Source organism: Ornithodoros turicata, chromosome 1 (genome assembly GCF_037126465.1).
Source record: "Ornithodoros turicata isolate Travis chromosome 1, ASM3712646v1, whole genome shotgun sequence".
Lineage (NCBI taxonomy): Eukaryota > Metazoa > Arthropoda > Arachnida > Ixodida > Argasidae > Ornithodoros > Ornithodoros turicata.
The window spans coordinates 200636461-200659711 of NC_088201.1; the positions used below are offsets into that span (position 1 = coordinate 200636461).

At 47.5% G+C, this 23251-nt stretch overlaps 1 protein-coding gene across 1 annotated transcript in view; it reads right to left on the reverse strand.

The window, feature by feature from the left end:
- LOC135375358 (uncharacterized) overlaps positions 1-23251 on the reverse strand; it is a 110747-nt gene that overhangs the window by 51950 nt on the left and 35546 nt on the right. The window contains exons 5-6 of the mRNA XM_064608080.1: positions 17610-17638; positions 4648-4759 (exon numbers count right to left, since the gene is read on the reverse strand). Coding sequence (XP_064464150.1) covers positions 4648-4759; positions 17610-17638 — 141 coding nt within the window. The remainder of the gene's footprint in view (positions 1-4647; positions 4760-17609; positions 17639-23251) is intronic.

Sequence of the window (23251 nt, forward strand, 5' to 3'; positions counted from 1 at the left end):
GTCTCCTACCATCGGCGCCGGCGTCCGGCGAGGGTACGTGGTGGAGATATCACGCGAGGCTGATCGAAAGTGGGGAAAATTGGAGAGATGTCTTTTCCGTCCTTTGTGTTCCCTCTAAGGTTGCACCGGTCGGATGGTATGTCACGTGGGGCTGTGCTAACGAAGCGCAAAAAGTGAGACCCCGGAAGACGCGAAGGACAACAACGTTGTCATATGAGAGCCAGGTGGTCCGTCAAATCATAACACGACGTCAGAGTTCTCAAAAATAAAAATTAATATTTTCCATGTTTCGCGTCACGTTGATACAAAATATTTAGCCAGGAATGAAAAGTGAGACAAGAAGATTTCAGTAACAGACATTTGTAACGATTCTGAAAACCGAGATTTAGTGGCACTTTAAATTCGGAAACCACATCCCAGCAGAACACAATCAACAGGTATCTCACGTCTTGTAAGATTCAAGCCTTGCTGGAATTTGCATATAACGTCTACACTCGGAAAACACCAAGAGTTGCACATTCCAGAGTCCTTTTTAAAGCCGCTGCTGTTTATGCCCTTCGATGTGCAACTTACGTCATACAAGAAGTGTTTGGACTCGTTTACGAATTATGTGTTCGCTTCCTGCATGATTGCGATTAGGTCTGAGCACGCTCGGCGTAAGCCTTTTACTGATGTTTAGCTCGACATGAGCAGCGTTCGTGCGCGCTCTTGCATCTTTAGAAGTTTCTTGACTCATTCAGACTCATTTAGAAGTTTCTTACTTTTTCGCGCTTAATAGCGTTCGGTTCATGGATGACCGAACATATCTGCGATTAGGCCCGAGTACCGTCCGCTCGTCTTAGGCTTTTTCCCGATGCCTACCTCGTGCTGAAAAGTGTTTGTATGCGCTCTTGCATGTTTAGAAATGTACGTACACGTTTGGCAGTGTCTGTTCTTCTTGAAATTCTTGCCTGCCGCTAGTGTTCTGTTGTTGTTTATGTCTTCCACACAAACTGTCATGATTACGTCGGCGGTACCAACTGGTGTGATGCTTTACAGATAGGTAGCCACCGGTCGTCGATCTCTGAGACCATCTTGACCGGCGATGGTCAGGGGCTCCTCTGGAGCACATTCTTCATGATGGCATTGTTGATTTTCAAATAAACCATTCCTCTCCACTCTCTTTGTATTTCTTTTTCATTTTCATTACCTCTGGTTGCCGCCAACATATGGAGTGCGATGGACACGTGTATAGATGTTGTAAGTAATTACTGACTGGATGATGCCAATTAGTGTTGGGGGTCCTAATTAATTATAATTCCAATTAAACCGCGTCCGGACAGTCTGTATGTTGTCAGCACCCGAGAGTCAAGTATTTAGTCCAACAACCTGCATTTAGGCTGGTTCGATGATTCGGTCATACTATGTTTGCCTACCCCAGGAACATGTTATGAATATTAACTCGATTTTTGTCCCGTCATTCAATATCCTGTCGCAGTCCGAATTGCTTGAAGTTGCCAAATATTTTGGAGCATACTTCTATCGAGCATCTAGCACGTCGCCAAAGAGTTGGTGGACGCTAAGAATTCACATCCGTCATCAGCTGAAAACGCATCAAGTCCAGTAATAAGGTGGACGTGATTGGTTATCGGAGAAAACCATCGAGTGGAGTTATTAAACTGCGAACGAGGGAATGATGTATGTAGCAGTCTTGCAATAGTTACCCAGAACAGAAATTAAGTTGGAGTGAGAACTTCTGCACCATTACTGCTCAGGAATACTAACTAGATAAATTACTGTTCGAGTAACTGAGTTACTTTGCAGTTACTTTCCCAATCAATCTCGGGCTCGGGCTGAAAAAAATTAACAGCTACTTGTACAAATTACCTTATCAAATTAGCAAAAAAGTTGTAAAATCTAAATCACATTAAAAAAACAGGCCTGCCTATACACACTTCGCGAATGAATGTCGCGAGAGTGTGCAGCGATAGCTCGCTTAACTTTGACTGCATGATCAACACATTTTAAGAGATAACAAGCTAGTTACGTGAATTTTTTTCTTCAAGTTCGACGTAGACGTCTCGCTCGCGCAATAAGTCCCTTTACAAGTCCTGCATCGAACATTCAGATTGGCACCTTCACTAGTAACCTGATCAGACGTTTCCCGATATACATAGGCCAATGGAGCTTCTCCGCTGTTCCCTATTTTTTAGGCATTTTCAGTCTAACAAGTCTAATTTTACTTCAGACACGAACCCTTCTGTCAGAGCCGAACTCTCTAATTTGATGCAAGTTAGGAGACGACGCTTCCTCATTGCAGCTGTAAGAATAGTCTCAAATCGGGGTTTGACCCCGACTTCAGTGCCAGTGCACCACGCGCCATGCGTTTTACTGGTTAGTTGTGTGATCAGCGCATCGGTCCCCGCTCTCATCCATGTAGCAATCCCCATCCTGAAAGCATGGTAGCAGCGTCGCCATATCTTGTTTTAGTCCCGCGGGCTATTGGGCGTTGTGTAGAAAACAGGTACGAAAGAAAAGAAATAGCTATATCGCTTGTCGCTGAAAAGGCTTAGTGCCCCAACTGCCGAAAAAGCAACGACCTATTGAAAAATACAGCGTGTTTCACCTAAGGCGATAAAAAATTCTAACTGGCTACGTAATCGTTGGAGGATTTTCGGACTTTCGGCAATTACCTTCTGGAAACTTTGGCCGCAATCGAGGAAGGCTTTCGACAATTTTTAATTCAGGGAAATTTATTTTTTCAATCGCACTTTGAAAATTGCCAAGCGAACCTTTCCTTTATGAACTTTGAACCTATGGAAACTTTGAACCTTTACAGAAATATGAAGTCCTCCACGCATAACCACAGACCCAACCAGAACTATGCACAGTATCACAACAGATAATGATATCATTCGAGATTATGGTTGGCTAGCATCGTGCTATGCGGTGAAGTTCATTTCTAAGAGTGTAGGTGAAACACCCTGTATAGCTAGTCACAGCGACAGTTACTTTTCTCTTAAGACTGAATAATTACAGTTGCAAGTGACTTTTTGAATAACCAGTTACGTAACTAGTATCTAGTACCTAACTTACTTCCCACGACTTATTGTACTGAGGCAGCAGCCCCGAGGCATGGGCTACCCGACGACAGGGGGAAGAGGAGAACAGGATGACCTGCTGCGCAAGATAGGCTTCTGTGCATACATTCATGGGCTCATGCGGATCATGCGGGGGCTATATCAATGTAACATACTGTAAGTTTTCGGGCTTCTTTTTCAGTTGTTCTCCGTTGTTCAGTTCTTTCTCTGTTGTGAATAATATCCAGTTGGATCTTTCAGGCTAACAAACGTTCGCATCGAATAATGAGGTCGAACACCTTCCATGCAGAAGCAAGATGACTGAAAACTCCTTTGGGTAGATTCAGGACCAGTGTTGTAAAATTGAGCAAGAAACAACAGGAAAGTGTTAGAGTTCCTATATCCGGCAGTGAACGTTTACATTCAAATAATCTATGCAATACTACGAAACAGTCGTTGTTTAAGTACTTTCTGATAAAATTATGTGTCCTGCACCTGGGACCGTGACGGGTGGTCATTCGCACAGCGCGTTTATAGTAGCCTTCGGAAACGAGGCTCATCCGGGGATCTCTCCCTGTGCATATCGCTCCTTCGAAAAGACGGAGAGTCGTTGTCAAGTGAAAAACCTCCAACTACTTTGTGTTTCATTCGCTCTGCACGTTGGACTAGCTGCGTAAGATAGCTTGTGGGGATAACGGTCTCTCACCGTCTTAGTGAGTTAAGTTGAGTTTCACTGTAAATAAGGGAAGAAATTGAATTCCCCACCTGACGAATTCTGCTACCCCCATAAAGAACCCCTAAGTGGATGAATAGGTGCATAGAAACACAGGCGTTGCCTTCTCCAGGAATGACGGACGGGGTTTCTATGGGTGTAGTTTTTTTTTTGTAGTAGTAGATTTGTACTTGCAGTCTGCGAAGCTGTGAACCGAAACTGCGGCGACCAGTTGCGCGGGGACTACAGGGCTCATTTCACGTCAGAGGGCCACGCGCTTTGGAGAGGTGGAGATGATTGGAGCTGCTACCGCTCAGCTGGACAGGCAAAACGCTTTCCGACTCAGATAAACCTCCGTCGACGAGAGTGATGTGCTCTTCGGGCGTGCTTTGTCGGTTTTGGCTGGATGTCAAAACTCGGGGATAGATATTTTACCGCACGTGCGTGATTCACGATTTTTTAAACATGAAATGGAGTTCAGCGAGGATAATCTCTTAATCTGTCATCTCACTTTTGTCCAAAATTCCTTGATCAAAAATTAACTAATGAATTTGAGGTCATTAGTCATCTGGTAGTTACATACTCTCTTCCAGAGGAAGCCTACCTGGCCGTAGAACTCAACTGTGATAAATATCAACTATGCTGCTTCCATAGCTTTTTGAATAAAAATTCTGTAAATACTTTAAATAAACACCCTCTATATTTCAAAGACATATTTGTATCTCGACAAACTCTCCCGGCAAACTTTGGCACCACGCTAACTGTTGCTAATCCCTTCCACGTAAGGGCTTCCATCTTGTGGTTCACAGCGTTCGACGCAAGGAATTTTGCTATCGTTCTCTATCAACCTATGGATTTTCGTAATTGAATACTTACACGCTCATCAGGGCAGGCAAATAGGTTCCGAATAGAAATGCTGAATGAGCATATGGGAGATCTCGAACCAAGATAAACTTGGAATCGGTGCACATTCTGACGCTTGGTGAATCTGCGAATGAAAAACAGCAGCATTGTGACGGCATGCGTAACTGAGTTGGGAATCCCGAGGCCTTTTCACGATCCCATGATTTCGGGATTTGAAAATTCTAATCCAGGGATCCCGGGACGGGAGCAGCGGGTTTGATAGTTGTATTTCCAGGGGTCATTACATATGGCAGACACTGTGTAAAACTGCAAAATAGGAGGAGTTTATTAATTTTATTGCCCGCTTTGGTTTTCAATGTTTTTTTAAGGTTCAACAAACCAAGCTTTCCCGCGCCAGCAAAGCGACCTTAAAGTCTCAGTCGTGAGCCGTAGCTTTGTCGCAATCAACCCTGCTTCGTTGCTCAAAAATGCCCTCAAGAAACACAGTGCGCCGAAAGAACTGTCGTCAAGGCGTGATCGAACTTTCGTGCAGAGGTTTTCTGCCGAGCTGAAACTTCTTTCCGATTCCACGCTGGTCGGAGCAATTTATCGGAGGCAGAGATTTGCTTCTTTGAGTCTTTAACACTCTATCGCATCTCTTACATTTCGCCGATTGTCCATCTACTGCACGTTAGTAGTAGTACCACACACTGCTACCATCATTACATTTTGGCTCAGCTTCGAAGGAGAAAACGGCGGAGATCGTCACGCTTCGACCAGTTACTGGTGATGCAAGCACAACACGGGGACGTTGGGCTTGCGTCGGCGAGGCAGTCGGACAGCGGTACGGCTGCTTCCTCCAGCTCAAGAAAGAGAGAAAACCGTGCGCTGGCCAGTCCCTCTCCGACAACGACGGTAAGCCCTTGCGTTGCGCTGGCAACTTATTCCGGACGGAAGCCTCAAAGAGTGAATGAACGGAACCATTGTTTCCGTCAAACTACCTCCTGCAGCTCCTGCACAGCGCCTGTAAGTTGAAGCCATAGGGGGTGCTTTTGGTATCCCGAAATTCCGGGATTTTCTGACGGAAAACCCCACAATTTCGGGATCCCAAAAACTGTGCCAAAAAATTCCCAACTCTACTATCTACGATGTAGGAACTTTACTCGTGAGAATTGTGGGTGTAACTAGGGCGGGTGTGGGTGTTTGAAGTACAGTGACGTTTTCCGGATAAATTATTTTGAATATTTCTGTTCGGAATATTTACTCTTTGCATACAAAGACGGATTGTATATGAATGGTCGCCGTGTTTGTGTTTAGTGGAATGAACCTGCACTGGGAAAGGTAACGGAATCTCTTTCGTTTCCGTTCCCGTTATCGGCACATATTTGTTTCTGTTCCAGGTTCCGTTACCACAACGGTTGGTTTCGTTTCCGTTAGGTTTCCGTTTCGGTTTTCGGTATCCCCCTTTCCCCTCCTAATTTGGCACATTTTCAAATCGTCATAAAGATAGCAGCTCTATAACATAGCATAACTCACATAGCATAACTGTAGCATAACTCATAGCATAATTCACTCAGAAATATCACTAAACGCTTTGCGATCGCCACAATGCTTCACAGCTCTAGGTCTTATATATCCCGAAATCAATTTTCTGAACTTTAGGGATGCGTGCACGCAACATTTATTCAAAAATATAGTACATGGTTGTTCAAGTTGGCCAATACTTTTGCTAAAAACACAAAAAAAACTAAGTGAATGACAAGATGACGTATATGCAGGCCAGGCTTTTACACTGTGAGTGAATGTAATTGAAGAACACTGGGGACGAAGTACACGTGCAGCAGCGGCAGGTATCACGCAGGTGAGCAGTGTTGTTAGTTGCTGCGGAACAGGGATGCATAATCATGCTCCTTGTGAAAGGGAGTGTGAAACCAGCTGAGATTTTGCACAGAAACGGTGTCAAGGGAAAGAGTGTACAAATCCTGCAAGCAGTTTGGCGAAAGACCGGATTTGGTGACGAATGAACCACATAGACGCCGCTGTGTGGCTTTTTCGACGACTGCCAGATTCCAATTGCACATGGACACGTGCGTCAGACTGCACTCAGGCCAGTGAACTTCGCAAGCCATGAGCAAGCAGCTTGAGCAAGCCATCTTTGAGAACCGGCGACTAGCCGTTCGGGACATTGCAGCCTAGCGTAATATTAGCGATGCAATATGGAGACAATCATTCACGAGCAGTTACTGTTCTTATATAGGGTCTGTGCAAGATGAGTTATTCGACACCTCAGTTGTGACCAGAGGGGAGCGCGCATGGCAGTCTATAAGCAGCTGCTGAACTGGTTTTGATCGGAGGGTGACGGATTTTTGCGATACATCATCTCATGTGATGAAACCTAGATACAGTTATGTCTGGATTATCCAGACACTTCTGCGGTCGTCGCTTTTCAACCGACGCATCAAAGCAAACCTTCGGGGAAACATTGAAAAATTGGGAAATCCCTTCATAGCTCCAGAAAAAGAAACCAGAAAAATATTGTTACTTTGAAAATTCATGAGAAGGGAGCTGCCTGAAATTAGTAGGCACGCGTGTGACAGAATTTTGATCACAGCCACGCCGCCCTCTGCGTCACACTGTTCACCCCCGTTCAAAGACGGGAAAGTTGGGAAAGTCTCAGAAAGTTGGGCCCGAGCATATGTTTTTGTCTTTATGTAAATATATGGCATGGCACAATGGACAGCCGATGCTTTCGGGCGGCTGGACATTGACATTCATATGTGGCTTTCTTGCGCACGGTGGATAGAGGGCAGCTCTCTCGCTTATCGTCTACCATCTCTACCGTGTGCCCGCACGCACCAAAAGGGAGTGACCTCTGAAGAAGGGGGAGTCAAATAGTACAGAATGCCCTGGTGAGATGTGATCCTCTTCCGGAAAAAATGCAAACACAGCACATGCCAGCTACAGAGGACGTTCACACGTTTATGAATAAGCGGATCAGAGTGACCTAAGTTCTGGAAGATTGGTCCCTGTACTTGCTGTCCGGATACAGATAACAAATGCTTTATACCCGAGACAAAATTCGAAATTGTCGTAGTATGTTCATTACCAGGAATGTAGTCTGAATAACAAGATTTCCAGGTATCTGAAATAAAACGAGATCTTTAGAGATAGATAGCAAAACACATGTATAAGCGAGGCATGACTACATATCATTTCACTCTGGCAGCAGAAAGCCGCAGCATGCAATGGCGACATCAGCATTCCTCGCCTCCAAAGAAACTGATTCATCCGCCTACAGTGAATTCCGTGGGGGTTGTCTTCTAGGACATGCAGGGTGACATCCATATATACCTATTTCTTTGGGCAAGGGTTCACGATAGATGCCCCGTTCTACTGTACGTTTATTAAAGGTGTTGCGGAAACGCGATTCCCAGGAAAAGGCCACTTGAGACGGCTTATTCTTCTCCATGACAATGCTTGGCCAGACAAGGCGGTCTTGACGGTAGCAACACTAGCCGAAATGCGCTGACAGGGGGGGGGGGGATATGTTTATTAAGAAAAAGAAAGGAAAGGTCAGCCAGTCGAAGGTCGGCTTGCTATTCCAAACAAGAAGGCAAACAAGAAGAAGAAAAGAAGAATAAGAAAAGAAAGGAAAAGGAAAGGAGAAGAATAAATGAAAAGAGAAGGAAAAGAAGAAAAGAAAAAGAAGGAAAGAAAATGAAAAGAAAAAGTTAAGAACAAAGAGATAAGGTAAGGAAAGGAAGAACACAGAATTAAAACTGAAAAGTCACACACACAGTCACACAATCACAAGGCATTGACAAGGTTCAAAGCGTGGAGAAAGCGTAGGAGCGCTGTGGTGACTGCCCACTGGGTCGAGAGAGGAACACAGGGCTCACAGGGAGCCCAGGAGACCCGTGTTACGCAGAAAGCGGAGCACCGCTTTTGTGACTCTCCACTGGTTAGCTCGCTGCACAGGGCCAATGAGTGTTGCGAGAGAAACGTTTGTCCCTCCGTCCGTGCACCCAAGCTCTAAGAGATGTTACCAGAGCACGGCCTGATGATGGTGGTGACGCTGACAGTGGAGGAGCTGATGAGAGATATCGTCTTCTACACCACAGCAGGGGCAAATGATGAGACGCGGCCCATTTTGAACAGGAGTGAACGGGTGAGGGCAGCGTTCAGCCGGAGACGATGTAGAAGGGTCTTCTCCTCGCGGGTACAGCGGCAGCCGATGACAAACTCCAGTTATGGGTCGATGGACTGCAGGAACGCATTAGGTCGGATAGCGTCTACAACAAACTGGCGGGTGCCGTCGCCGCAGAGACGCCGTATAAGCAGGCGGCACGCAGACACCGGGAGTGGTAGTAGGGGCACCGGCGTGGCCGCATCAAGCGCGGCACGTCTCGCAGCCGCGTCAGCACATGTGTTTCCGTGTAGCCCTGTATGCCCGGGTACCCACTGAAGGCAGATATGGTGGCCGACCTGTACTCCTGATGTACCATGGTACGCAGATCACGCACGACCCTCGGGTGGTATGTGGACAGGAGCGCCAAAGACGCCTTGCTGTCTGTGAGGACGACCCACGCATCAGGCACAGATTCAGCGATATACCGCAGAGCGGCAAGCAGTCCGAGCAGCTCCGCATCCGTGGAGGACACTGTGTAGGGAAGTCGGAGGGCGAGGTCACGGTTTTCCTGCGAGACGTAGCAGGCTGCTGCAGATGACTCATTCGCTACCGATCCATCAGTATAGATGGCGCGGCTCAGAGGATAGGCCGAATTGAGATGCTCGAGCGCGAGCTGGCGGGCTACTGTCACAGGCACATCGTTCTTCCTCTGGAGGCCGAGGATAGTGGCACAGGTCTCGGGTCTTGCAAGCGTCCACATCGCAGGGGCGTGCAAGGGCAGAGAGAACTGTGCAGGGACGGACCCTTTGAGGCGACCGAGAGCACGACCGAAGTCAGAGGCTGGGCAGTCTTCGTCGACGTGGCGAAGGTAGTGGAGAGGGTGCCGAGTAAGGTACCGTGCGAGAACACTGAGGGTTGCCCCGTCCCGCAGGACATCGATCGACGATTCACGTGCCTCGGCTAGGACAGAGTATGTCTCGGTGGTCGAAGGGACTCCCAAGCAGACGCGGAGGCTCGTGGCTTGGCTAAAGAATCTCGATTTCTGCTTCGGCTGATACCATGCAGGATGGGAAGGCTATACCGGAGAGAACCCATCACGAGGGATTGGTGGACACGGCGGAGGTCAGAGAAGGATGGGCCCCATCGCAAACCAGCGAGGCAACGAAGAACCGCCACGTAGCTGTTGATCTTGGTTGTGAGAGCCTTAATGTGGCGAGACCAGGAAAGGTCACGGTCGAGTACCACGCCCAGGTACTTGCAGTACGGGACAAATGGCAGTGGTGAACCTTCAATGACGTGCGGGAACCTCGTGAATGATCGACGAGTGAACACCACGGCCACAGTCTTGCTGGGTGAAACGGAGAGACCGCGGTCGGTGAGAAACGCGACGATTATATCTAAGCCTCCCTGCAGTCGATGCTGAATGGTGTCGCGGCGAGCGGCAGATGTCCATAAGCATATGTGGTCGGCATATATCGTGAGGCGCGTGTGGTGGGGCAGCAGGGCAGGAAGAGAGGCCATGATGACATTGAAGAGCAGGGGGCTGAGCACACTTCCTTGAGGAACGCCTCGGCTAACAGGGTGGGGGTCAGTGTCACCTCAGTGGTCCGAACAAACAAAAAGCGGTCGCTCAGGAAGTCCTGGATCCAAAGAAGGGGAGCGCCTCCGATACCACTTTCTTGCAGTGTTGCGATGATGGCACTATGAAAAACGCTATCGTACGCTTTCTTTACGTCCAGGAAGACGGCACTAGTCATGCGATCTTCAGCTCTTGCCTGCTGCGTCTCAGTCACTAGCTCGATAATATTATCTATCGCCGACCGACCCTGCCGAAAGCCTTGCATTACTTCGGGGAAGAATCGCACGGTCTCGAGGTACCAACTCAGGTGGCGGAACACCATGCGTTCGAACGTCTTGCCCACGCAGCTAGTAAGGGCAATCGGACGGAAGGAGTCAATGTTGCGGGGTGATTGGCCAGGCTTGAGAAGGGGAACCACCATAGCGGTCTTCCAGACTTGAGGGGCGTGGCCCCTTTGCCAGCTGGCGTTGATCATCCGCAGGAGGCAAGCACGACCTGAATCCAGAAGGTTCCGAAGTGCTTTATAGGTGACTTGGTCCGGCCCGGGGGATGTGTGCTGAGGGGAGTCGTGCAGCGCAGAGTCCATCTCAAGAAACGAGAATGGAAGATCCAAAGCCGGCTCCGCGGACGACGCCAAAGCAACTGGAATGCCGCGGGCCGATAGTTGGTCGGCTGAGGGATCGTCTGCGAGGCGAGCGCAATATTCCGTAGCAATATCCAACTCCGTTCGTGCGGTGGCTAGGGACAGGGCACGGAATGGGTGCCGGAGCGTGACAGGAGAAGAGAGTTCCTTCATTACGTTCCAGATCCGGGTCATGGGGGTGCGAGGGGAGAGAGAGGACGCAAAACTTCGCCAGCGGTCCCGCGCAAGCTTGCGTAAATGGCGCTGGATGGCCTTCTGGATTCGACGCGCGTCTTGCTGGTGTGCAGGGAGTTGGGTGCGACGGGATCGTCTCTCAGCACGGCGACGTAAGCACGGAGTCTAGCGTATTCGCTGTCCACCACAGAGAACTGCGCAGGTATACGAAAAGCCGTCGTAGCCGCCTGTACAGCGTTGGTCACGGTGTCCCGGAAAATGCGCTCGTCTTCCAGCGTGCCGCTCAGAGGGACGAGTCGATGGCCGCCTTGTACTGCTGCCAGTCCGTTCGCCTGACAGGATGGGACGTGGCGAGTTGGCGAATGCCCCTGACGCCTATCAAAACAGGGAGATGGTCGCTACCGAGTGTGTCAGCATCCACGCACCAGACCAGCCGCCGCGCTAGGCACGCTGAGGTGACAGTGAGGTCCAGGCACGACGAGAGGAACGCACTGTAGAGAGACGTGGGTGAGCCGTCGTTGAGGACACAGAGACTGTGGTCTTCAAAGAAGCTTGCGAGCCCTCTCCTCTTGCATCGGTGTGGGTACTACCCCAGATGGCATTATGAGCGTTGAAATCGCTCCATAGCACGTAAGGCGGGGGAAAGCTGGCGAGGAGCGCAGCCAGATCATCGACATTGTAGTTGACTGCCGGCGGGTGGTATAGAGATATTAATGTGACATCCAGGGAGCCCAGGCGAACTGAGCAGCAGACGTACTCGCCGAAACCTTGCGCCTGCACGTCGCGCTGAATGGCCGGAGTGTCAGAACGAACGAAAATGGCAGCGCGGCTTCGTGCACCATGGGGCTCCGAAAGGTGACTAACATAATTAGACAGTCGAAAGTCAGGCGTGAGTCCACATTCTGCGATACACATGACAGGGAATTTATGACGCCATGCAAACTGGCGGAAGTCCGATATCTTCGACCGTAGCCCTCTGGAATTCCACTGGAAGATGGCCGTGGTTTCGTAGCGCACTGACGTCGAGTGGTGCATCCAATTATCCATTATCCATTATTATGGGTGGCAGGGGCACGAAGGCAACTGTTGAGCACTGGCTCCAGAGCAAGCACAACTTGGACTGCTGACAGACCAGCAGACGCAGGAATCTGGTGAACGATGGCGCAGCGAAGAGCATGGGGAGGATAGGTGCAAAGTGGGTGTCCTGTGCCTTGGGCAGCTGGGAGGAGCCTGCTACAGAAGGCCCAGATACTTGGGATCGATCGGCATCAGACGTGCGAGGGCCAGGTACTGTAGGAGGTGGAGGCGCTGTTGACTTGTCAACCGAAGCGTAGGCCTTGTGAGACCGGGGTGCTTGGTTTGTTTCTTGTAAGGGTTGTACACTCCTCAGAACGCTTGGGAAGACTCGGGAAGGCTCGGGAAGCGGTCCGGAGAAGCAGGGGACGGTCGCTTGTCTTGCGGCGTGGAGCTGGCCTTCCGATTCAGGACCCGTCGCCGATGGGCAGCAGCAGCAGCCTTGGCAACTTTACACGCCCGAAAGGTCGCCGTATGTGGTCCGGCACAATTGGCACACTTCGGCTCGCGCCGAGCAGTGCACTCTTTATAGTCATGTGGGCCAGAGCACACTTTACATCTTTGTGGCCCACGACAGGCCTTTGCATAGTGACCGTGCTTTTGATAGTTGAAGCACTGAACAGGAGGGTCAATGTACTCCGAAACGCGGTAATACGTGAACCCAAGGGGAATCTCTGCAGGGAGCATAAAGCCCGGCTGGAAAGTCAATAGGACGCTGGACTTCGTGATTGCAGTGGCAGATCCGTCGCTTTCACGGGAGAAGGCCACTTCTCTTTTAACGGCGGTGACTCCATGGGGTTTGAAGAACTCCAATAGCTGGTCCTCGCTGTAAGGGCAGGGAACACCCGATATTCTGCCCATAGTACGAGTATATGAAGCTGGAATACGGGGTTCGACAGGGATATTCGCAAGCGACTTCAGGCTGAGCAGTCTGCGCGCCGAATGCTCGGAGGATACATGAAGGATGAGAGTGCCCTGCTTATTGATTCGATGATGGAGCACTTTCTCCTGAGTTGCTGTTAGGATGTCATGGGCGATAAGATCAGGGTTCACATTACAGAAGGAATCCGAGTCGCTCTTGCACCTGAAGACTACCGGCATGCCCCCTGGGCGATGCTTTTTGTGGGTGACGACTTGAAATGGCGGCTCACCCTGTTGGTGACCTTGTAGGTCGCCGAGGAGCATGCCTTCCGGTCATCTTCAATCTCCCACAACAGAAGCTTTCTATCGATCTAAAAATTTGTGTAACATCCTCACGTCATCATGCATTACGAAGCGCTCGCATGGTTGCTATCTCTATGGCGGTACACGGTGCCATACTTGGAAATTCTTGACGCCGTCCACCAGTGTCCATAGCACATCGGGAGACTTCAATTTGAAAAAAAATCATTTGATACACTGTAATTCACCCAGTGTTTGTTATATGGTGTCCTGCTACAAGTGCAATACACATACATCGGTGAGACACACATCAAGCACAATAACAAAGAGTTTTTACGGCCATAAATTTGATATCATAAATGCCGCCAAACTCCTGTTGGCATTTATTTCGATCAACCTATTCGCGATTCTGAAACTGATTTGAAAATTATATTTCTACAATCGGGGTTCCACGCCGACATTAAACGTAAGAATAGAGAGTCTTACTTAATTTCTCAATAAAGTGCATAACACTAAATCGCCTGAATCTTAGTCCTACATCGTTATACCAGGTGATGTAATTTTATAAATTATATATCTATATTGATTTGTGTACTATTCTTTAATCTTCGCTCTACCGTCAAGCCCTCAGTTATATCATGTGTAAACTTCCCTTTTATCTATTGTTGGACACTAGTTTCCCAGAGTCGTTCAACGCTGTTTCTGCGAAACCAGGTTAGCTCACCTTTCTGGCTTTGTTGACAATGACACCATTCACTCTTCTCAAGCTGTTACAGGTCAGCACATGTCCAGCACTTCATAGTACACAGACTTGTCCATCTGCCTTGACCATCTCTCATCTGCCCCTCTTTGTACCACATTGTGCTTGTTGAGCGTATGTGTCTATACTATATATAACGATGCGTGTCCCCACCCCTCAGTGGGCTGTGCCTCAGTGTTGCTCATGAGTGTGGAAGACCACTTTCTAGATGAGTGCTCTTCACACTGCGAATTTTGTGCAACCAAATTTAACCAACGCACACAGAAGGTGTCGCATCATGACCTCACCCGTTTTGTACAGCCCGGTTCCTCGAATTTTGTTGCGTTGCTGTGTGATGCATGTAACCTTATTTGACGTAACACTAAAGAACTTGTGTGTGTGCACAATCTGCAGTACGTTTTGAGCTCCCTTCTTTGCCACATGGATGTTCTAAATCTGGGTGAACCATAGATCTTAGCTTCAAGTCTAGAAAAGATAAGAGGGTTCAACATTGGCGATCTCCATTTTCGTGATACCACGCAGATTTTCACCATCTCCATGTCGAACCTCATGGAAACGCTGCTCACCAGTGGTGACGAAAGCGTGTTGCATCGTCGAGAGTTTAGAAGCATACAATTTGTCTGCGCTACTGCCAAAGGAAGCTTTGAAAAGAGACCTGAACTTCCAATAGATCCTGGCCGATGACTATCAGTACGCCCTCAACATTTTTAAATTGTTCAAATGTAAGGACCTCGCCACTTACGCCTGGAGCGCCACTCCTAAGCTCACCAAAGTCCAACTTGAGCTCATAAGCGATCACGAGATGTATGAAACGATCGACAAAGGAATCAGGAGAGGCATTTACAACAGCTTCCTCAGATACTGTTGCGCTAATCACGAGGGCAGCCAAGGTTATGACCCGCAGCAAGCAAATACTTTTATCCAGTACCTCGAAGTGAACAGCGTGTACATTACACAATGAATTTCCATCTCCTGGCAGGTGGTTTTGATTGCGTCGATCGTTCGAGGTGGAGCGGAATAGATTTTCTCAACATTCCTGACGATTTGGAAGTGGGTTAGATGGTATCGTAGAGTTGTCGCATCATTAGAAACTGCACGCGCTCACCAGGGATTTTCTCTGGCACCCGAGCACAGGTGCATGGATGAGAACGAACTATGCCACTAGCAGCGACGCTTGAAACACGCATTGGCGTTGAACGCCATTCCCACAAAGGAACTCTTGCTGATGTGCTACAACAAAGAACGCTACGTCGTTCATTATGCATTGCTCACTCTGTATGTGTGGTTGGGCATGAAAATAAAACATGTTCACAGCATCCTCTCCTTCCGCCAAGACAATTTTGGCGAACCTTCGAGCATAGAAACGCAGCGTTGAGGAATGCTGTGGCCAGAAAATTCGAACGACTCTGTAGAAAACCTTGTCGAACAGTATGTTCGGTAAATTGATAGGAAACGTGAGACACATGAAAAAGTATGCTATAGTCCAGGACAAAAAGTGTGCTCCAAAACGCTAGCAGCGTCAATTGCCAGCATTTACACATTCTGAGTGACGATTGCACCTTGTACGAGATGAAACAGTGTCACATCAAAGGCATGTACCCCCCACCCTCCACCCCCAGTGCAACATGCCAAATATGGCCCAACACGAGGAAAAAGTTGTCGAGCCAAACTTGCCAAACATTCCCCAAGTTTGGTCAAAGAGTATAACACCAATGTGGCATTGGTTCCCTGGCCAACTGTTTGGCTAGCCAATGTGTGCCCAAACAGAGGTCTGCCCAAGGAGCACACCACATGTGGGCTAATACTGGGCTGAGTTTAACTAGCCAGTTGCCATAAATGGCCTAAGCTAGGTTAGAGACTTCAGTAATGGTATTTGTTCCTTTCGCCAAAAGTGCCAACACTTTCCATGTATTTGGTTGGCTAACAACTGCCCAAATATGTTCCCCAGGTTTGGATTCACATGCGAAATATGGGTTTCCTTTTGTTTGTATTGTTATTTGAGCCCCATTTACGTTTTTCACGTGGGAAGTCATGTTGATTCATGTGATGAGTCATCGTTGATTTTCAAATAAATTGTTTCTCTTCACTGTATTTCTATTTGTTTTTTCTTTCTTATGACTGCTGGTTGCTGGCAACACACAGTGTCATCTGGACACAAGTCAGATGCTCTGCAATTAGTGTGGTGACTCACTGGATGGTCCCATTGCTGTGGGAGATCATAATTAGCTCTAATTAATAATAATAACGGCACTGTGATGGTACATGTAAGATTTGTCTGTGCAGTGTGGTGGCAGGTTGCACGTGCCGCAGGGTAGGACAGGGGATAATTTGGACCAACTGGGGTTCTTTTGCCAGAAACCTCCGGCACACGGTGCTCGAAGCAATGTTTACCTCCCCCACATTGCTACGGCCCTCTGGCGGATCAAACTCGCGATCTTGGGCTCAGCAAGCCAGCAGTAGCCGGCAGCCGGTGAGCAGTGCTTACTATTGATGATCCGTCCTACACCAACGGCACAACGGATGTGTCTGGTATATTTGAGTCAGCTATTTGCAGTAGTCTGCGCTTCTCGTAAAACTATTCCAGCTGACTGCCAGCACGGCACCTAAAGGAAATGGCGCGGTCTCGTCTGTCGACCATGTTATCATGAAGTGAGGTGTGGAAGCTGTCCTTCCACTGGTCCCATCCCTCTGTTAAATGACTAGAGATTCACAATTCATACCAACTCTCTGACATTTTCGCTAAAAAGAGGTTCTTCGCTAAGAGGTTTCGCTAAATGAGGCCTGAGGTTCTTCCCCTTGTCGTCATCTGATGTCCACTGGTTCTTCTCACACGCATATTCGTTGAACGAGATCCACCCCCGAGGACTAGTATTGGCCCCGTCGGAGACTTCGGGTTTAACAATCCCAAACCGGGGGTTTTGCCGCTCTAGAGTATGAGAGGCTGTTTTTATTGCACTACTAGGAATTGATTTAGCTCTTCTTGCATCGTCACGGGCGTGCTCCTAAGCTGAGTTAGCTCCAACCCAGATAATATATAGAAGTTCTGTCATCTTCAGGTTCATCTTGACTGTATTCCACAATATTCAAAATATAAGTTCACCGTACAAAAGATTCGGCAACGGATCTGTTGCCGAATCTAATGTACAGCGGACTTGCTAATGCAGCACTTTGTACAGCACTTTGTCTGTGATGAACTGGATGGTATCTACGGTACTGACGTGACCTGATAATATTGTCTGCGACTTGCGACCGTACTCTGAACACTTAATTACATTTCGTTCATGAAGCGTATGGTATTTTTGATAGCAGATAAAAGGAGGAACACGACGCTTGTGCACCAGTACACGCAGGAGGATTTGGTTATTCACAAATATAGTTAAAACACTGCTGATACTTCATAGACGCTACACAGGACCAATGCACATATGACCCCCCTGTGGTGCAACGAAGAATATCGAACACATTTGGTACTTACAGTATGGATTCCCAGATACTGTAGGATGCCTGCAGAGTAAAATAAATAAATATCATTTAAAACACAATTTCATATTGTGTAAACGCAGGCATTGCTTGGGTATTCAGTTTTCTTTGCCTGTTATGTGTACTGAAGTAAACATTCTTGGCCGTAACTTTCAGCCTCACATTCGACGTGCGCCAGAGGAAGGGTAACTATAATTTCTAGGGAGTGGTCCACATGCCACACTGAGGTATCATCCACCCATTCTGAGGCGCATTGTCATTGGATTTCCACATGCCAGCTATTAAAATAACTGTCGCATCAGAAACATGTGTATCACACCGATACGACAACGTTCGGCACTGATTCACGGTCCCACTTGGGCAGGTTTCCCTTCTGAGGACAGCTTACAAAATAAATGAAAGACTTTTGACGATTCGCAATCCTTATGCATCAGGGAAGCTCCACCTATAGCAACACCATGATGAAGGAAGCCAGGCGCATGAATGGGTGCGCAGCGCAGTCGATTCGATCGTCTCAGAGGTTGCCTGCTTCACGTTCCCACACCAGTATGGAAAATGAAAAGTCATGGTTAAATACAGCGAGTTTCGCTTAGCAGTGTGAGTTCTGATGCGACCATGCTCCTTCCTGTACTAACACATCCAGCGTTAACCAGGAACAACATTCTACAAGCCAACCACGCACCGTACGCGACCTGAAGACACAGTCCCTCCCGCCGGCTGGTCGGTCGCCAAGGATCGCCCTAACGCTCCCTGATTGGCTTTGTCCAGTGACGTCTTATCAGATTTCCAGACACAGGATTCAGTAATACACCCAACATACGCCGTCAGTTCTTCCCATGCATTATGTCAAATTGTTGTTGTCGGTAACGAACGAGGAGTAAAATCGGTACTGTGGTTTCGAAATCGAGCGCGACGGATGCCACGGGTCGTGCGGCGGCCATTGGGCTAGGATATACGGGAACCATGAAGGTACTACGACACTGATTTCCCCGTTCGTCTGGGGTTCCACGGCATATCACTATTCTCCAATTCGCCAGTAGAAGCTGGCCGACCGTCGGACGGGTGTCGGAGTATGCGATCGCTTGTGGAATGGCACCTCTGGGATAGGGTCGGACGTGTTCATACATGTAGGAGCATAAAGCGTAACACCGTGTTTCACGTGACATGGTCGGGCCAGAACCCGCACTGGTGAGCGAAAGTCAGCGTATTTACCGAGGACGTTATACCCGTTATACTTGTCCTAGCATATTGCGACGCCAACGCGAAGCAGGCGAGCTTGCGAGACAATTGCCTGCGCTTTTCTTCCATTCGTGTGCCTGGCTTGATGGTATCATGATGGTACTATCGCCGGGGCTTCCTTAGACAGAAGGAGCGCGAATCTTAAAAAGTTCGTGTATTGACCGTGTAAGCTGTTTCTAGAGCAAGAGAGAAAGCGGTGCCGAATATTATCGTATAGGGCTCATACACACGTTTCCAGATGTTATACACCTTTTAACGAGAAGGTGTCGTACACCGTGGCCCACCTACAGGGTGTCCCACAAAACGTGTCATTGAATTAAAATAAAAAACTACACCACCTGGAGTCATGCGATCAATGGTATTTGTTGGGTAGTTTCATTTTAAATCGAACAACGTGTGAAAGTCGTATTTTTTAATTCGCCTAGAAAAAATATATGTTAGATGACATCTCAAAAGACGCAAATCGCGCCACGTGCGATAATCGTGCGTGGAGTAGTTTCCGCGTAGGAGAGGAGGAAAATCTGAGGCTGCTAGAGCACGCTTTCTTCTGGACCGACTTTTACGGGATCTAGCACAGCTAATTTTTTGCCTAGGAACTGGAGGTTTTTTCTGATTGTAGGCTGCACCATAGACACTGTCGACAGCCACCCACAGAATTCTGAGGGCCACAGATTTTCTGTTAAAAAACTCCAAACTTGGCGTAAACGTTCAAAAAGGTCAAACTTTGCTACCAATTTGCTTCATGATGAAACGTCAGAGGACGTCGAGCTTAGTGCCATTCGATAGGACGTTGAAAGAACTTTCGTGCTGTATAAAGTTCATTTTTCTCAGTCCAGTGCTTTCTGTGTTATTAGCTTGAGAATCGCACATGGTAGGCGAAAATTGCCAATGTTGCATCTCAGTTTTCTCAAAAATGCCATCTTCGATTTCTTTGATTATTTTTGAAAAGGTGGCGTCATGTCTCTACTTTAGACCCCAAGTCAAACAATCTTTTATTTTTACCTGAGACACACGCAGCGATTTTTTTGGTCAGGCATGGTCCACGAGACTGCTGCCTTGCACGCCCCATCCACGAGCACGCGACCTTCAACCTCTTCTTTGCTACTGGTCTCCCACTGACGGAGTAATCAATGACCGCACTCCGTGAGCTTGTTGTAGTATCCCCAGAGCATTACTTCACGTTTACCCAATGGTCTCTCAATTCCGTCAGGCTCATTCAAACCGTGGGAGAGTACATGACTTGCCTGTGCGCCCTTGACGAGAACCCCCAGTCCGCGAACATACCGACAAAGTAGTGAGAAGAAACGAAGCGCTTCGTAAAGATCTTTATCCAGTGGTAACATCGTAGCTTTTGTTTCAGGTTGCCGCCAGTCCCCCAGGCAGTGTGAAATTCACATCCTTTTCATTGGTAAAAGAACGTTGTGGAAGTTTCGAAAAACGTAAAATGTGCCCATTGCGAGACACCTGCAGATGATGGCTGCCACCATTGAATTAGTATCATTCGAAAGCTTTACAGGACCTTTCACATGATATAAAGTGACTGGGTTCAAGCGCATTGTTCTTCCGCCTAGTATCGCAAAACCACGAGTGCTACGCGAAAATTTTGCATGTTCGATTTTAATTATTTCTAAAACGCCTGAATATTTTTCACGATTTACTCCACAGGGGCAGAATTATGCCTCTACTTTGCGCTGCTGGTAAGGTAGGTACCTTTTCTCTTTTTGATTGAGACGCTGGGCTACCTTCCCGTGGAGCGATTTTTCCACACAAAGGCGCTCCTCGTATGTTTACGATCGTATGTTTACCCTGTATACATATACAGGGTGTCCCAGAAAACGTGTCACTGAATTATAATTAAAAAACTACACCACCTAGAGTCATGCGGTCAATGGCATTTGTTCTTACTGGGTTTTTCCCACCTCCTCATGTGACTGTCGTGTAACGTAAGTTTAATTAAGTAAATTTCTGCAAGCTTAAGTCGGAAATTTGCCTAGTAAAGGTCACTTTTTTACCCCACCAATGTGAAGAGCGTGTCTAATTTATTCAAATTAATGATAACTGACAGGGATATTCAGGAGCTATCCCAATGGAAAAAATAGCCTAACATCATACTCAACGGAGCTCCCACAGAATAGCGGACGATGAATCGTTCAGCGCAATCTTTGTCAGCCCGACGAAAGGAGGTTGGAAACCCAGCCCAAGCAGCACAATGTACTGAAAGTCGAGTGCAATAGGGGTGGGCGGTATGTGTCTTATCAATGTTCTTTAGTTTCGCGAGTCTGTTCAAGGCCTTCCACCTACTCGTCCACCCCTATTGCACTCGACTTTCAGTACATTGTGCTGCTTGGGAGCCCACCCCGGCATCGCAGACAGAAATAACACGGGCATGGCTTATCGCGTCAGACTTTCGCTGGGATAATGCTTTCCCTCTCCCAATTTTACGAACTGTTACTTTTTCTACTATTACTCTTGTGGCTGGCGTTGGAACCTCCTTTCGTCGGACTGCGAGCGATTGCGCTAAAAAAACCATCGCGCGGTATGGTCCGGTGCTCCGAAAAGCATGATATTCGGCTATTTTTTCCGATGGGATAGCTCGTAAATATCACTGTGAAGTATCATGAATTTGAATGAATTCGGCACGCTCTTCATATTGGTGGGGTAAAAAGTGACATTTACTTGGCAAATTTCCGAGTTCAGTTCGCAAATATTTACATAATTAAACTTACGACACATGACATTCGCATCAGGGGGTGGCAAAAACCTGTTAAGAACAAATGCCGTTGACCGCATGGTTCTAGGTGGAGTAGTTTTATTTTATTATAATTGAATGACACGTTTTCTGGGACACCCTGTATAAGGTGTACCATTCGATTCCCCATTGTCAAAAATGGAATCCTACGGAGTTGCTGGGTCGGGAACTTCACAGATATTAAATAAACGAATTCAACCGACAAACGTTGGACAGCACATCGCGATCTGTGTTGGCAACAGCAACATTCACTATGTCGCCCCGAAGGAAGGTTCGTGATACGATGCGGAAATCGTCTGCTCTAGGGCCCATTTTTGCAGACGACGTGCAAAGGTGAAAGGGGGACCGTGGCGACACTCGGAAACGTTGTTTTATTTTAAATTTATCTTATTCTACGGTATATACGGTATTTATTGTAACTATCGCCCTTTCTTTTCTGAGTTGACCGTCATGTTGTAGTCTCAGGCCAATGCAACCCACGATGCGATATGAGTTTGAGGCCCCTGGTTCTGAGGCATGGCGGTCTGCGATTACCAGTGACAGCAGCAACAACTTTATTTCGAGATGATGAATGGAGAGTTTCATCGTCAGGGGCAACACTCCACCCCACAACCAGCGGCATTTCGCCCTGTCTCTCCTAAAATTACACACTTCTGCAAATATCCTGACCATGCGACTCGCCATATTGGCCTCAGCGCGAATTTGGTGTTCGCCCGAGCTCGCCGTGCACAGTACCAGATAATTGTCGTCGGTAGTTATAACGGGTCAAAATGCCACCCTCTCTCCCTGCAGTACGATAGTAGTGGTTTATCTCACTGAGCCTGAAACTTGTTGACGTATTTGAAAACAACTTTTATTAAATATACTGCACAAAAGTTATTGTGATCTCGTTTTTGCCGGACATTAATCACGAGAGTTTCGGGTCAGTGTGCTTTCTGTTATTTTGTCTGCTTCTGTATAAATGGCACATAGTCTTAAAATTACAAATAAAGCTCAATATTGAAGTAATGAAACGTTATCACAGTATGTTTACCGTATGTTTACTACAAAGTTTCTATGGTTACGTTTTCGTTGGACAGTCTAGCTGTCTAGCAACACAGTTCGCAGCGTCTGTTCCTGTGTGTTTAACGCTGTTCAACACAGTTATCTCCATTCCTCGTTCAATGCTTCTCATCCTTGTGTTTCACATCTTTATGTGCCTCTGATATACCGTAATCGCGTCCATTACGTGTCATTCTCAGATATTGGAGGTACGGTTTCGCCGTACTGAGAGGGAGTTGCAGTAACGTGAGGACTGTATACAGGGTGTCTTTTTTTAGACGATACAGATTTTTCATGAAAAAACTATAAGGGCTATAGACATGCTGTTTTCACTTCTATCATCTCTGGGCCGGCGGACGTTCTTGGTCATACGTTGCTCGACGGTCAAACGACAAATTACCTAAAAATCGTTAATTAACTTTTTAATTATAAAAGCTACGAAGTTATTCTAATGAGAGATCTTTTCCTTTCGGTGACCTGATAACGTAGCCGTTTTCAGAACAAAAATTCGTACGGTAGATCGTCAGCAAAAAATTCGTGAAGGAACACAATTGTTTTCTTTATTTTGTTTATTGCGCATCTTCGGAGACCTGTCTTTCCTTTGCCCC